At 36.4% G+C, this 14,859-nt stretch overlaps 1 protein-coding gene across 1 annotated transcript in view; it reads left to right on the top strand.

The window, feature by feature from the left end:
* Positions 1-3,666: 3,666 nt before the first annotated feature.
* Mco4 (Multicopper oxidase 4) overlaps positions 3,667-14,859 on the top strand; it is a 36,964-nt gene continuing 25,771 nt past the window's right edge. Inside the window, exon 1 of the mRNA XM_090395128.1 lies at positions 3,667-3,896. Coding sequence (XP_090251254.1) covers positions 3,688-3,896 — 209 coding nt within the window. The 5' untranslated portion in view covers positions 3,667-3,687. The remainder of the gene's footprint in view (positions 3,897-14,859) is intronic.

The following is a 14,859-nucleotide window of genomic DNA, read 5'->3' as shown; positions in this document are numbered from 1 at the left end:
GAAAAATGAAACCAAAGAATGTTCTCATTCTTTGGTTTCTTTGGAATGTTGCTGTAACCCAAGATTAACTAAATTAAACTTAAAATTGAAATCAAAGAGTCCCGACTTCTCCCTCTTCCCACATTGCCCACTGGTGTGGGCGATTTTAGTTGGTGTGATAATGTTAATCAATAGATATATTAATTTATATCGCGAGAACTTCTTGAAATTTATTTTTTGAAAACGTCGCATAGAAAATGCTACTGATTTTCTTCGTAAAATTCTTAACTCAGAATTATCACAGGAAACGGAAAAAAAATTTGAAAATACACCTGCGGGGAACTATTATTGCATCAAAACTCGTTTATTCAAGGTTAACAAAATATTGCGTATTTGGTTAATGACGTCAAACAGCATACAAATAGGAAGAAAATCATGAAAACAGATGAATGTCCCATGTCCTCTAACCTTTCCACTCCTGAGTATGAAGCAGTATTCAAAGAATTCATCTGGGACTTGAACTTTCCAGCATTATTAGCGTGTGTATGGAAGATGTCTTAAGAACTGGACAACCTCCAAAAGTTTCATGTGAATATTTTGCCACTAAATTTTAATCTGTTTGGACAGGAAGGAAAGAAAAAAATTAATTTCCAATCTCAGTCTTTCTGTACATTCAACTCGTGATAATCATTTCAAAAGATAAGTTGCTGGTCCCTCCTCATTTTATCCCCTTTGTTTTGACTTTGCTTTAACTTCCCATTAAAACATGAACTTAAAGTCGGGTCCTTCTTGTTCATTTTTGACTTGAAAAATTAGGTTTTCTAACGATTATTGAAATAAAAAATGGTCGACATGTCTTAATGGATATAAAATTATAGCGCTTAATAAAAAGTTGTTCTTTCGGGCTAAAATAAAATAAAAAATCCTCTATCGCCTTTCCCCATAAGGAGTAGGTGGAGCTCTTTTATCCCTAACTATTTGAAGATAGGTAGGCAGTCAGTCTTGATCTTTCAAATATTCACTGATAGCGGGCTCAGGCTATTAATGAATCAAAGATTTTCAGGAGAACGAGAGTAAGGCAGACAACTGCTGCCACTTGTGGCCTAAACACAAACACTCGTATTATTGTATCGAACAATGTGTGTAGTACAGTCTAGTTATTGGGTTGCGGGATTAAAACTCCGAGTTTCCGGAAGGGAAAAAAACCTACTTCCGCTTGCCACAGATCAACTAACTCGGAATTCAGTCGAAGAAAAGCAAAGAAAAAATTCCTCTAGTCAGTAGTCGACTATAATCAAGTCGATAATGGCCTTGCTTTGGGAGGACTAGTGTCATGAATGCCAATGCCATTTCCACCAGTTGATATGTTATCTTTGATATTTTTTAAGATTGTTTGGAAAGTTCTTAATTTATTTTCTACTCTGACCTCTTTTCTCAGATATAAGAACTATATTGTGTATTTTGAATATATACAAGAAGGTGATCAAAATTAAAGTAACCCTGTTTAAGGTCTTGTGGAGCACCATCCAGTGATCCAAATGCTTAGACAGCAATTTTGTAAGAATGCAAAGGAATTTGTTGGATTGCATGCTAGTTTTCCTACCCCATGCGCAGCAATTTGGGGAATTCACGACTCTATTCAGGTGAAAGTGAGCTTCATCTCCTCACAAAATCATCCACGGCCCCACCAGCGTCCAACTCCACTCGAGCAACGAATGTTAAAGCGAATGTCAGTCGACTTTCAAAAGTCCTGCGAGCGCATCTCCTGTGTCAGGGTTATCTTGAGTGGATAGAAATGCAGAAATTTCCATAGAATGTTTCAGGCAGTTGCGTAAGGCACTTCCATGTGCCTTGATGCAGCACCTGAACTGCAGGAACCAACTCTGTTATTTGTGGCCTGCTCCATACCGGAAGTAGCAACTTCATTCACTTGTTGAGAACCGATTGGTTTACGACCTCTGCCAGATCTGACTCCCAAGATCTCGTCTTCTCAAAACGGGATTGTTGGGAGTATATATATATATATATATATATACCATGTACAGTATATATACTAATCATTCCTCGCAGAGCACATGTAGATATTGGACCTCGTCGACGTTCAGGCGGCGAAATTCGCGGGGTGCAGCAACAGCATTGCAATTGTTTAGGTAGCATATCTTCACGAGCAAAACACGTTGTGGCAAAGTTAGTGCCATCATTGTGGATGTTAACAACCAGAATGAAGGAAAAATCCCTTGTCCATCTTTTTAAACCCACATGGCACCTGCCGAGTTGCAAATTCCATGATTTGGTGTTTACAATGCTGCCTCTGGTAGTAACTTTTGGAGCTACATTTCTCTCTCTCTCTCTCTCTCTCTCTCTCTCTCTCTCTCTCTCTCTCTCTCTCTCTCAGATTTCGCTTCCGCGTGATGCATAATATACTTCTGCAAAGTTTCGCAGCATTTGTATCACTGGGTGGCACTCCACAAGTACTTGAACAGGAATACTTTAATTTTGATCATCATGCATTCTACCAATATTTTTCAGAAAATGAAAATTCATCCATGCATTCCTTTCTAAATGATTTGTTATATTAAATTAATTTTAAATTTAAATACTTTTATGATAATAATCATCTTTGTTTTAATTATTTAAATAATTAAACAATAAGAAAATAATTGTAGATATCCCAAAATACCTTTTTTATTTTCTAATAATAACATTATTAATAAAGGGTATAGTTGAATTGCGGTTCTCTCAAACAAGCTAATTCAGGCCTCTGATATCTGATATGTAGAATTCTGGCTTCCGCCAGATGATTTACATCAGGAGATGTAAATCGACTACCACCTAAAATATAGATTACACAGAACAGCATGAAAACAAAGGCACTGGAAATTTTGTATGTACGTGCAGTATGGATACAGACAATGAACTACAGTTCATTATAGTATTGTTAAATTCTACTAAAGCTGTATTTTTGTAAATAAATTTTACATAGTTTCTATTAAAAACGAATATAAATTATTATTCTAAGATAGCTTTCATGTAAGTTTTATCACTACTAACACCGACATGGAGTCCAGTGTCAGTATAAGCATCTGTTCCCAGAGTAAACTATTTTTATTTATTTCATGGGTGAGCGACGTCTGTTGATCAAGAAAGGATTAATTCACTAAAATCAGTAGAAAAACTATTTGTGCAGTTTGGTGGCTTTATTCAGACCTATACAAGTCTTAAAAACGTACAATACGTACAATATTCCTCAGTCTAAAATTTAGCTTTTTTAAGCAGGCTTCCATCCATTGTTTCGGCAGCATTGTTTGGTGACAACTCCTGTTCAGACCTACTTGACCAAATATGTAGCCAGCGATACTTAATGGTAGTTCCCATTCCAGGGTCGCGTCTCTTCTCCCCGAGGCATCTGCGGTGAAGGTGAATCGTCGACGTCAGGGCAAGCGGACGTGACGTCCCGACCAAAGATTGCTCAAGTGAGTGTCGTCTGCTGCTGCAACAACGCGTTCGCGTGACCGCCGCTCATCAGCTGCGAAAAGAGGAAAGTCAGGGAAAAGAGGAGGAGCTTGCACAAAATTTCCTTGGCACGTGACACTCCTTTTTCTTTCTTTTTTTTTTCCTGGAAAATTTCAGCTATCAAACTACTTAAATATGAAGGGGTCACCTGCTGTGGGCATTTAGTGCAAAAGGTCGCAGCAGTCGTCCCGAGCCATGAAGTGTTATGGTTATGTAGTTTTGTCTTTTGGGCTGATTTTGTGGATACATTTGACCTCCGCATCCCCTAAACAACAACGACATAGGGATAGGCGTCAAAATGCAAGAGATCGTCCAAGGACAACGAGAGAATTTAATATAGCCGCTATAGCAGTGGATTGGAACTATGCTCCTAATGGCAATCAGCTTGGATCGCAATACGATGAGTAAGTGTGTGCATTTTTTTTTTCCTCTCTTCAGTCACGTGATGACGATTCGCTCGTTTCGTGTAAATTTCAATACGCACTAATTGCTTTTGACAATTATCGGAAACTGTCATTCGTGCTACGGCACTGTCACTTTCATTCTGATCAATCGTGGCGTGTCGAATCTTTAATTACTTTACGGTATGACACTCGAAGCGATGTATTGTTAGCACGGGGGTTGTTATGTGTTTGATGAAGCCAATTACTATACCGGAATTTCTCTTTAAATGGAAAACGAAAAAAAAAAAATCACTTAGTTCAATTAACTCAAGATAGTTTTTTTCTTCTTCCAAGTATTAGCTTTCATAGGTGAATGATTCATATAATAAATCCAAATGGAAAAACAGCCGCATACAATTTGCTTGTCAACAGGTCATTACGTTATTTCTCATTAAATTAGCAATTAAATGAGACCCATTTCAAGAATGTTTGCTAAAGTTTTGAGTAAGTTCTACTCGCGATCTTCATCCCTTTGGGATAATCGAAACTTTATTTGTATATTTATTTATTTTATTAATATTGCGTGTATTTCCATGCAACTCTGCTCTAGAAACTACACGTGATTTTTTTTTTTCAATACACCTGAGGTTTCAAAAAATATCCACCACCTAAAATGATTGTGCGATCCAAGAAACTAAACATTTGTTTAGTTTCTTCGATACAACTTACACCTGTCGTTATATGAAAATTACTTCGCATTAACGAAACCGAATTAATTTCATTAGAAACCTCATTTAGCACGAGAATTCATGATGAGTTAAAATGAATAAAATCTTACTTATTTTCGGTTGCTTTTCTACCAAGTGATTCGACTAGCATGTCATCTTTATTCTCGCCCATGGGAATGCATTAGGGGATGGACCCCCCATCTTGATTTTCAAGTGACAGATATCTTTTCCTGTATGACCTTCCCCGAAGCTACAAAGAATGGAGTCGCAGTTCTTAGAAACCTACCTTTCCGAAATGGATGCAAAGTTTACTTGGTCAAGAAAATAACAGGTAGCTTAAACAAGATCACTTGAGTGTTTCGTAATGCCGATCAAAATGTCGTTTGTTTTTTGCGGCTGGAATGCTTTAAATCCGAACATTTTGTGTAGTTCCATTGATAATGAAATGGAATTTGATTTAACCGTTGATACTTGTTGTTTGAAATTGAATTAGCATTAACTAAATACTCAATTTAAAAGAAAAAAAACTGTATTTCCATCGAAATTAAAGTTAGGAACATAAACAAATAACACGCAATATTATCCAAATATAATGTTAGTATGATTTTTTCCTTGTGTGTGTGTGTGTGTGTGTGTTCGCCACCGTATCGAAAAGAGACACAAGAAAACCTTGAAATTATAATGGAGGTAAGATCTATGGAAATAGTGAAGAATGCTTCTGAATAGGATTCGAGTCTTAATAAAGCCTTGAAAACATAACTGCTTTACTTAAAAGTCGACATAAATAACCGGCTTTTATCGTGTCCAAAAGTGTTAAGATACCTTTTCCTTTATTAGAATGGGTACTAGAAGATTCGCGTGCTTTGCTATCAGTTTTATCAATTATTATTTAAAATCTAAGCGAAAAGATAATTCTATCATTTCACGAAATCTATGTTGATAGACGGCGCAGCATAAATAGACGTTCTGCTGAGACAGGGAGAGACAATAAGCAATCATTAAGATGCCAGTCACGCTGTAGATTTTGAGATTTGTAAGATAAAACCTATTGTAGAAGAACGAATGTCTGATATGAAGTATGCAACAAGAGATACTCGAGTACATCACCGATAGCGAGTACGAAACCTTTAAAAATAATAACAATAATAATAATAATAAAAAAACGATAGAACTGTATAGAGTAAACATCTACATGGGTTGAGCCATGCGTATACAGAAATAACATCGCCATAAATAATCAGATGAAATTTCATTGTTAGATAGTTCAAACAATGAATTGTCTTTCCTGCTTTTTTTTTTAAATGTACAGGAAAACAAAAATGTTGAATGTTCTTTAAAGAGATAGGAAGATAATGAAGCCAATTTAGTAACGATGGTAGAGCGTTGATTAAAGACATGTCACTGCTTGATAGTTTGAGATGTACTATCTTTAAGAAAGTAATCTTTTTTCTTTTTCTTTTTTTTTTTCTTTTTTTTTCAGGTACTTCCCATTCACGAAAGGTTTGTCTGTAAATTTATAGTACATTCATACCGTGAGTGGGTTAAAGTTTTTTTTTTTAATTATATATAACTTATTTTTTACATAGTCTGGAAATCTTGCACTAAAAATAAATAAATACCAATTCAATTGTAAGTTACAAATAAATTTTGGCTTAAATGTAACAGAAACCTAAAAGCTATAATAAAACCATTTTACTAATTCAATATGGATTCCTTATAAATTGAAAGTGAACTGATGGCCAAGCAACATTAAAAAAAAACTATCTTAAAGGCGAAGTTGGATTCTTCGCCCCTAAGTTGAATTCTTTCTTTAGTGGAACCGAACGGCAGGACTCACTTAAGGGAATGTTGATTAAATTTCTCCTCACACACCAGAATAGTGAGTAAACCCATTTCTCTCCTCGACCCTTTAGCGATTGCTCGTCCCCTTCCTCCCCTCTGATGTCTACGAAAAACTGGTTGAGCAGGAGAATTCTTCACCAGACACGCCATCAACAAAGTGTGATTCGATTGCCAACCAGCTTCGTAATCTTCCTGCAATAACAATTTTATCACCAGCGTGTAAACCACAGCCTTGCTGGGACAATAAAAATGACATAAAATGGTAAACTATTGCTAATTCTAAACTTAATTAATATGCACGACAGATGAACATAATTACAGTCTAGAAACTATGTCGGTACCCAGAAATACCCTGGTTATTGGAGGTCTCCATGATTGCATAATTTATTATTATTATTATTATTACATAAAAGGTTCAAGGTTCACACTGTCGCGAAAAAGTTGTTGCTGTTCCTCTTCCAACCTGAGTTAAAAAGGGACTGCAACATATAATCAACAGCTGCTGGAAACGTCACGTGACAAACGGAATATTCATTGTTTGTTTTAGTGGTAAACTTTTCCAATTGTTGGCTGTAGAGTAATTCAGTTGCAATTTGTTGGTTTTTCTCTTGCTCTGCTGTCTTCCTTAACTAATAACTGATTTTGAGAAATGTATGATCTCTTCCTACGTTACTTTCTGACTGCCAATCGGTTAATTACAAAATTAACCTTGTTAGTATCCTCATGACTGGAACCATAGAGAGAACAGCGTGGTACCGAAACAGACTTGAAACTAATTATAATTGCAACTGTAATAGTTCTTATTATAGTAGAAAGCATTGTTGAATCATATGGAGGCTTTAGAATCACACACAACAAAGTAATTAACGGTAAAATTACAATAGAATTTTTGTCCTATGAAATTTCTCTGAATGTAATTGTTCTTTGTTCTTCTGAAATAACATTTCTGTCATTTATCGTCTGGAGTAGTTTTAGGACCGTTTACAGTATGTGGGCAATTGCAGCGCAATGTATCACGGGATAGTTGCAATTAACCGATGTAAATGAACTGGCTTAGTCTCTAGCTTTGTAAAACGACGCACACTTCAGGTTTGTACAGTGGTCACGACCAGTCTGCCCTTGAGAAGGTGGTGTAGTTAGCCTTTTTTTTTTTGTCCCTCCTGGAGGAACATACAGGTGGCTCAGTTACATGCGAATGAACAAGTGACTGGTACTTCGTTGGATGAACTCCATACGGTTAGGTGGTCACCGTCTTAGCAGTTCGTGATTTGCATTTCTTGGACACATTAATGTAATTATCTCACATAAAACATCAGCAGTATGCAAGGGCGTACACACTTGTCCTACAAGTGTTTTTTTAGAAGCTGTTCTTACTCTTGAAATGTCGTGAAATTCGAATGTTTCAAGTATCTTTCGTTAATTTTAAAATAATGATTGATTTCAATCGTTATTGAAGTAACCACTGGAAAAATATTAACTCTGAGATGTGAAAAAAATGTCATGAAACAATCTGAAAAGTTCGTCGGTGTGAATTGCCATTAAATTGGTTTTCTCAGTCAAAAATAAAGTTGTAAGTTACTTAAGATACATAAAGTGGATTAAAATATTGGCAATGGTGGGGTTCTAATCTGATCATAAAGTCTTAGAGGATTTTGCGAAGAATTCTTTTGTTCGCTTCTAAATTATCTAGCTTACTTCTTAAGACTGGTTTTAATCTTGGCACACGAGTTTCCCCTCGACAAAACAGCAAGTCAGGCGTCATCTTCTTCCTTTCCAGTGCAACTCAAGGTCTGACCTCAGGCTTAATTTCAGTTAGAATGGCCATAATTACGTAATAAATAACATTGTGAAGTGAGTTTTGAAACAACCATTTTAAAAAATATATCGGTGGATGGCGAAAAGCTTGGTTGCTGATGTCATGCGTTTGCTCTACTTCCTTTGAATGCGTGCGCAGAATGTTGGAATTTTGTTATTGACGAGAGCAGAATTTCCATTTCTTAGTTGCCATTTTAAAAGTTAAGCAATGGTTTGAATAAAGAATTGTCATAATATTCGTCCATCTTTAAGGGTTGTTTTTCTTCGAGTAGTAGTTAAAGAAGAAGTAAGCCATATTTTCTTCCCAACTTACTTTTTGCTTTTTTCCAACTCATTTTCATTTCAGTTTGTCCATCAGATGGCATTCAACTTCGCCAATAAGATTTCTTCTGCAAAATCGCAAAAACAATTTATTTCAAACGAATAAATAAAAGAAGTATACTATATAACGGAATAGGTTTTACGTCATGCAAATTCTATGTTCACTGCATTGGATACGGTTTGGTTCTGTACTTCGCAATAGCATGTGATTCATTTAAAGCAGTGTTTCTCAACCTGAGGTCCGCGGACCACAGGTGGTCCGCGACGATGGGACACGTGGTCCGCAGGCAGACTTGAATTAATTAAATGAATATATTTTTTTTATTATTGAAGGTTTCCCTCCATCAACCAAGGCTCAGTATATCTTCAGAGGTGCTAAGTGGTACTTGGACAAAGTGTGTCGTGAATTAACCCCAGTATTTAATATTTTTCGAAACGGTTTTTAATAATGGAAAAGTGGCTTAGAACTAGGACTTTGAAAAGAAAAGCAAATGAAACAGGTGATGCTAACCCTAATTATGATATACGTGTTGTAACGGCAAGTAAATCTGATACTATTAAAGAAGAAGAAACAAGCAGTTCAAAGAAAAAAATCCAGTAGGAAATATAACAGTTCAATTTGGAATTCGGGTTTACTTGGTGTGGAGATGAACCTCAATGTGTTTTTGTTATGAAGTGTTGTCGAACGAGTGCATGAAAGCTGCGAAACTCCGACGACATTTAGAAACTAAACATTATGATGTAAAAAATAAGCCAATTGAATTTTTTCAGCGAAGCTTAGGGACATTACATCATGAGAACCATGGCCGGAAACTATATCTTTCTATCGGGGAAAATTTGTTACTTCCAGCTATAAAAGATGTGGTAAAAACAATTTTGGGCAACAAGTTACTAAAAGATGTTGATTTGATTCCTCTTTCAAATGACACTGCAGAATTAATGATATGGCAGGTTAGAATCTCAGTTAATGGAAAGACTTAAGAAGAGTCCTTACAAATAAATGAGATCATGATTTTACAAATGATGCGCAGTTAATATGCTACGTAAGATATGCGCATGATAACAAAATTCATGATGATATTCTGTTTTGTTGAACTTTGCCATCCCGAACAACTGGAGAAGAAATATTTCACAGTCTCAATAATATGAATCGGGTACATTGTTTCATAGGGAAGCGTTAGCCTCCAAAGGAATGCCAACAGAATTTAAAACTGTGCTATACAACACTATAAAAGCTAGTTAATTTTATTAAAGCTCGATCGACAGGTTATTTTCAGTACCTGTTAAATAACAGGTTATTTTCAGTACTCTGCGATGAAATGGGCTGTGAATATATACATCTTTTTCTTCATTCTGAAATTCGCTGGATTTCCAGGAGCAAAGTACTAACAAGGTTATTTCAATTAAGGCACGAAGTTTTATTGTTTGTAAATGAACGTCATTCTGATTTTGCATTACTCCTTGTTGACGAAGCATGGTTATCAACACTATCCTATCTTTCAGAGACATTTTTTTCGAAATTAAATGAACTAAATCTCTCCCTTCGGGGAAATTCTTTAACTGTTCTTGATGCCTATGATAAAATAAAGACATTCGAGAGAGAAAAAAAAAAGGTTTTATGGATTAATTATGTAAAAGACAGACAATTTGCACCTTTTCCAACATTGGAATCCTTTTTAGTGGAAAATGATATTTTTGTTGGTTTGGCAATTTCTGGGTTCGCGAATTTTCCGAATAACTTTGATAAGAAATTTCTGGGTTCGCGATCCATTCCAGGCTTACAGTCACAAGAACGACCTTTCGTTATCGAAACAATAATAGCTAATTGAGCTTCCAAGTGACAGTGGGCTTAAAATGCAATTCCGTGATCTTGGTTTGGCCTTGATTCTGGATCTCCTTTTGTTAATTTTTGTTAATTTTAACTTTTGTATATTTTGTTAATAATAGCTAATTGAGCTTCCAAGTGACAGTGGGCTTAAAATGCAATTCCGTGATCTTGGTTTGGCCTTGATTCTGGATCTCCTTTTGTTTAATTTTTGTAAAATTTTTGGATCTCCTATTTTGATTCTGAGTTTTTGGAAAGGATTTGTGACCACCGCAAAAATCTGAAACGGAATATTGAAACATATTTTCCGAATAACTTTGATAAGAAATTTCTGGGTTCGTGATCCATTCCAGGCTTACAGTCACAAGAACGACCTTTCGTTATCGAAACAATAATAGCTAATTGAGCTTCTAAGTGACAGTGGGCTTAAAATGCAATTCCGTGATCTTGGTTTGGCCTTGATTCTGGATCTCGCCTTCACTGAGAAGTGAATTTCCCGAATTATCTGAAGAAGCATCGAAAATCGTCATGCAGTTTTCTACAACCTATCTTTGTGAGAGAGGATTTTCATCGCTCCTTCAAATAAAAACAAAATACAGAAATCGTCTTAATGTGTGTGTGTGTGTGTGTGTGTGTGTGTGTGTGTGTGTGTGTGTGTGTGTGTGTGTGTGTGTGTGTGTGTGTGTGTGTGTGTGTGTGTGTGTGTGTGTGTGTGTGTGTGTGCCGATCTTTGACTGAAGTTGACCAATATTGAGCCAGATATCCAGCAACTCTGCAAGGGCCGAGAAGCTCAGCCATCTCATTAAAAGTAAGTAATAATATAATTATATCATATTATTTATTTGTTTAATAAAAATTAAAACTTTGTTCAATGATGATACACTTTTAATCGTTTACTTCCAATTTAATTAATTATGTTTCCATATGTATTCAAAACATGCTTTTAGATTTATTATGTTATAAATGGCACAGTCTTTCCGAAATGTTGGTAATTCCTACACAGGTTTTTTAAAAAAAAGATTACAAAAAGTCAATACGACATATAGGGAAATAAATTAAAAACACTCTGTTTATTTTTGAAGTAAAACTTGAATTCCAACATTCTAAAATGTTATTTGTCTTGCTTTTCTGTTCGCAGATTCGCCGATGACGTTAAAGTCTATTTCATCACTCAGTTACTGTTTTTATAGACAGTAGGGCATGATTTCTTAAACGCCAAAAAAGTGCCGCCAGGGGAGGATTCCCCCCCCCCCAACTATGCCTCGGTAACTTAGTGGTCCGTAGAGCCGTAGAGTTGTTTTAGGCATTTTACTGGTTCTTGGGCTTAGAAGGTTGAGAAACTCTGACTTAAAGCAATAATAGACCGGTAACATTCCGAAAAACATAGTTTCGTTAACCCAGAAATAAATGACATGGTGTAATGAGCAGCTCGCATATAACAAATTTTATTCGTATAATTGCATGTAGCCACATAATTTTGAAACAGCACACGAACAAGCTCCAAGAAAAACAAACCTATAAATTACAACCTAGAACTTTTAGCGCGGCAAGATGTGCGTACTACAATTTGCTCCTGTCCTGTCAAAGCGAAATAGAATCTACGATGAAAACACATTATTTTTAAAGCTGATCATTGCATTGGTGGGCTGTAGTACTCACGTAACTAAATTCTGGGACCATATGCTATTAGGAATTCCCTGTTCCAAATGTCATCACAATTCGTTAAGATTCGTTTAAGAGATGAAAAGTGCGACACGACTTGCACTGCCGACAGATATCACGGGTTCATGTTAGCAAAAAAGAGTCTGTGAATGCTTTACATGAAAATCAATGCAGTCTTATTCATTTAGATATGAACACATTTATTGTGCCGATCAATGTAATATTTCGCATATAAACACGTTTAATTACAGAATGACGTTGGAAGTTTCTGCAGTTGGAACAAGCTACGAATAACATTTAGAAGTTCTGTATTTAGATCAATTCGAATCGCGTCTAGGGATTGGGACTGGTTGAAACTACGGCATTGGCAAATTCATGAGCAAAATATCATTGGCCAGTTTGTCTGTTTCGGGGTAATAAAAATCCCACTTTCAGAACGAAATCGCCTGCCAACCTTCATGTGACGATGCTGACACTCTTTTCCTTAAATAAAAATGGTTTTAAAAGGGCTGATTGGCCGAGTGATTAGCGTATCTGCTCCCCAGCCAAAAGGCTGTGGGTTCGAATCTCGCCGTGGGCATGGATGTTTATGATTGTCTGTGAAAATACTAGTGGTGGTGGGCGGCAGATGGCTTTGGCGTTGGTGCAGTTGTGGTTCGCTGTAGTTGGTGGATTAAGTGGTGGAGGCGGAGAACGTTAGAGTAGGTAGGTGCCCTCCCTCAATGAGCCTTTGGACTCCTTGGGGGTGTCACGTAATAATAATAAAGATTCCTCGCGACCTAGACGCGATTCGAAAAAGATCTTTCCAAATTAAAGTAAATATGTCGCTGTCTCTATTAGGCTAATGGAGATGAAGAGGAATAGAATAGGATTCCTTACAAAGTAAAAAATCCTATTCTATTTTCAATTTGAGTAAATCAATGCTAACTATTGTGTGGTGACTTAGTTGGCCTAGCAGATAACTTCACTGCTTTCCAACTAATAGGCTGTGGCTTCGAATGCCACAGTCCAGGCATGGATGTTTTGTGAATATCTTGGGGAGACGAATTGCATCGATTGGTGTGAGACCACCACCCTACTTATTGGGGCCTTGAAGTCCCTTAAAAAGCTCCATGTTTGGTCTCTGAAGCAGGGATTCTGGATTACCTAGCTCTTGACACACGCACGGTAATAATTTCCAAGTGAGAGAGAGAGAGAGAGAGAGAGAGATGCCCGAGGGTATTCCAGTCACATTATCCTTTGTAATCCTTAAATTGTCCCCTTCACAGAACAGAAGTATTGCATTTAGAAATACTGTCCTCGCAATTTTAGTGATAATCTGCGTACAAACCGGTTTGTATCTCAATATTTATAACAATAATTCTAAAAATAACCTTGAACACCAATTTGAGTTTAGACTGTACAGGTAGCTTCAAGAAACCGATCACATATCTCTCCGTGCACTTGAATACATTTCGATCACATACAGCCTCGAGTCAAAACCTGATACATTTCCACCTTGAACGTTCCTCTCACTTATCATGTTTTTTTTTTCTTCTTTTAATTATAGTGGAGATAGCAAAAAGTTTTCTCATTTGCATTCCTAATCAGATCGTAAGTGCAATTACGAAACCGTTTCTATCGGAAATATTTTTTCCTTCCAATGCTGGTTCCACGTTATTAACGAACATAAAAAGCGACGGATGTTGCCTTTAAATCGGCTGAATGTACCGTGAATTGTATCTACCGAATGTGTTCGTTGCCCAAAGCAATTTTTGTCCAATCGCAGAGTGCAAAGTTATCTGTCCTTGGTTAGCTGTAATGGATCGATCAGCTACGGAGAAATTGCAACCAAGGTGAGGGGAAGAGAATGTTGTCTTAATTACCTCCATAAATGCAGGTTAAAAGTCGCCTTTTTTGACGTCAGTAATTTTTACACAAAGTTTGATGCCTAACACATGTTTTGCTATAAAATAAGTAAATAATGATGTTTTATTGCTTTAATCATTTTGTTCCAAGTTCGGGGAAGACGGGGGGGGGGGGTAAGAGGTAAAACGGTTTCTTGGCGTCTTAAGGAGTCCACTTTAAAAAAATAACGTAAAATAAAAGCCAAAGTGATTTCTTGCAGTCACATATTGGACTTGAGCATCACGCTAATTTTTTGTGCAAAGTGTATGTAAGGATCACCATCAACACCAACTTTCTTCAGTCCCCTTCTGGTCTCTCCATGTTTCTTCCATTTTAGTCGATCTCGTTCTACGCTATAAATATCCATTATGTGTTTTTATCTCATCTGTCTTTCTACTAACCGCCTGGTTTCCGATTTCAGTTTAGAGATTCCAATTTGGTGGTCCGTTATGTTGTTCTCCTTGTCCATCTCTTCATAGGCATTCATCAAATCCTATGTCCTGCATCATTTATTTCTTTATTTAGTATTGTTTTTTTTAGCTAACCTTGCTGTTCCCAGAATGGCCCTTTCTGTATTTAATTGCGTTATTTTAGTCTCTCCAAAATTTCGATCTTTTAGTAAGGTTCCAAGTTTCGCTGCCATACATTGTTGCTTTGATTACACACTCATTGTGCCTTTAGATATATTTTATAATGGTTAAGAATTTCATTCCTGTTGTTATTCTAGTGTGTAATGATTTGTCATATTTATTTGTTTGGCTCTCTCCATACTTATTTCATTTAGTGCAATAATCACATATTTTAATTCTTTTAGAATGTTGCTATTTTTTAATGTAAAAAGATAATAATATTTAATTCTCTAAGCCGCGTCTGAAGCTAATGTGGATGACTACCTGCTAAAGAC

This window comes from Typopeltis vanoorti, chromosome 1, assembly GCF_054136105.1.
Source record: "Typopeltis vanoorti isolate ZY-2024b chromosome 1, IOZ_Tvanoo_1.0, whole genome shotgun sequence".
In the NCBI taxonomy this organism is placed as follows: Eukaryota; Metazoa; Arthropoda; class Arachnida; order Uropygi; family Thelyphonidae; genus Typopeltis; species Typopeltis vanoorti.
Note: the sequence above shows the minus strand (reverse complement) of the source record. Positions and strands in the feature narration are given on the sequence as shown.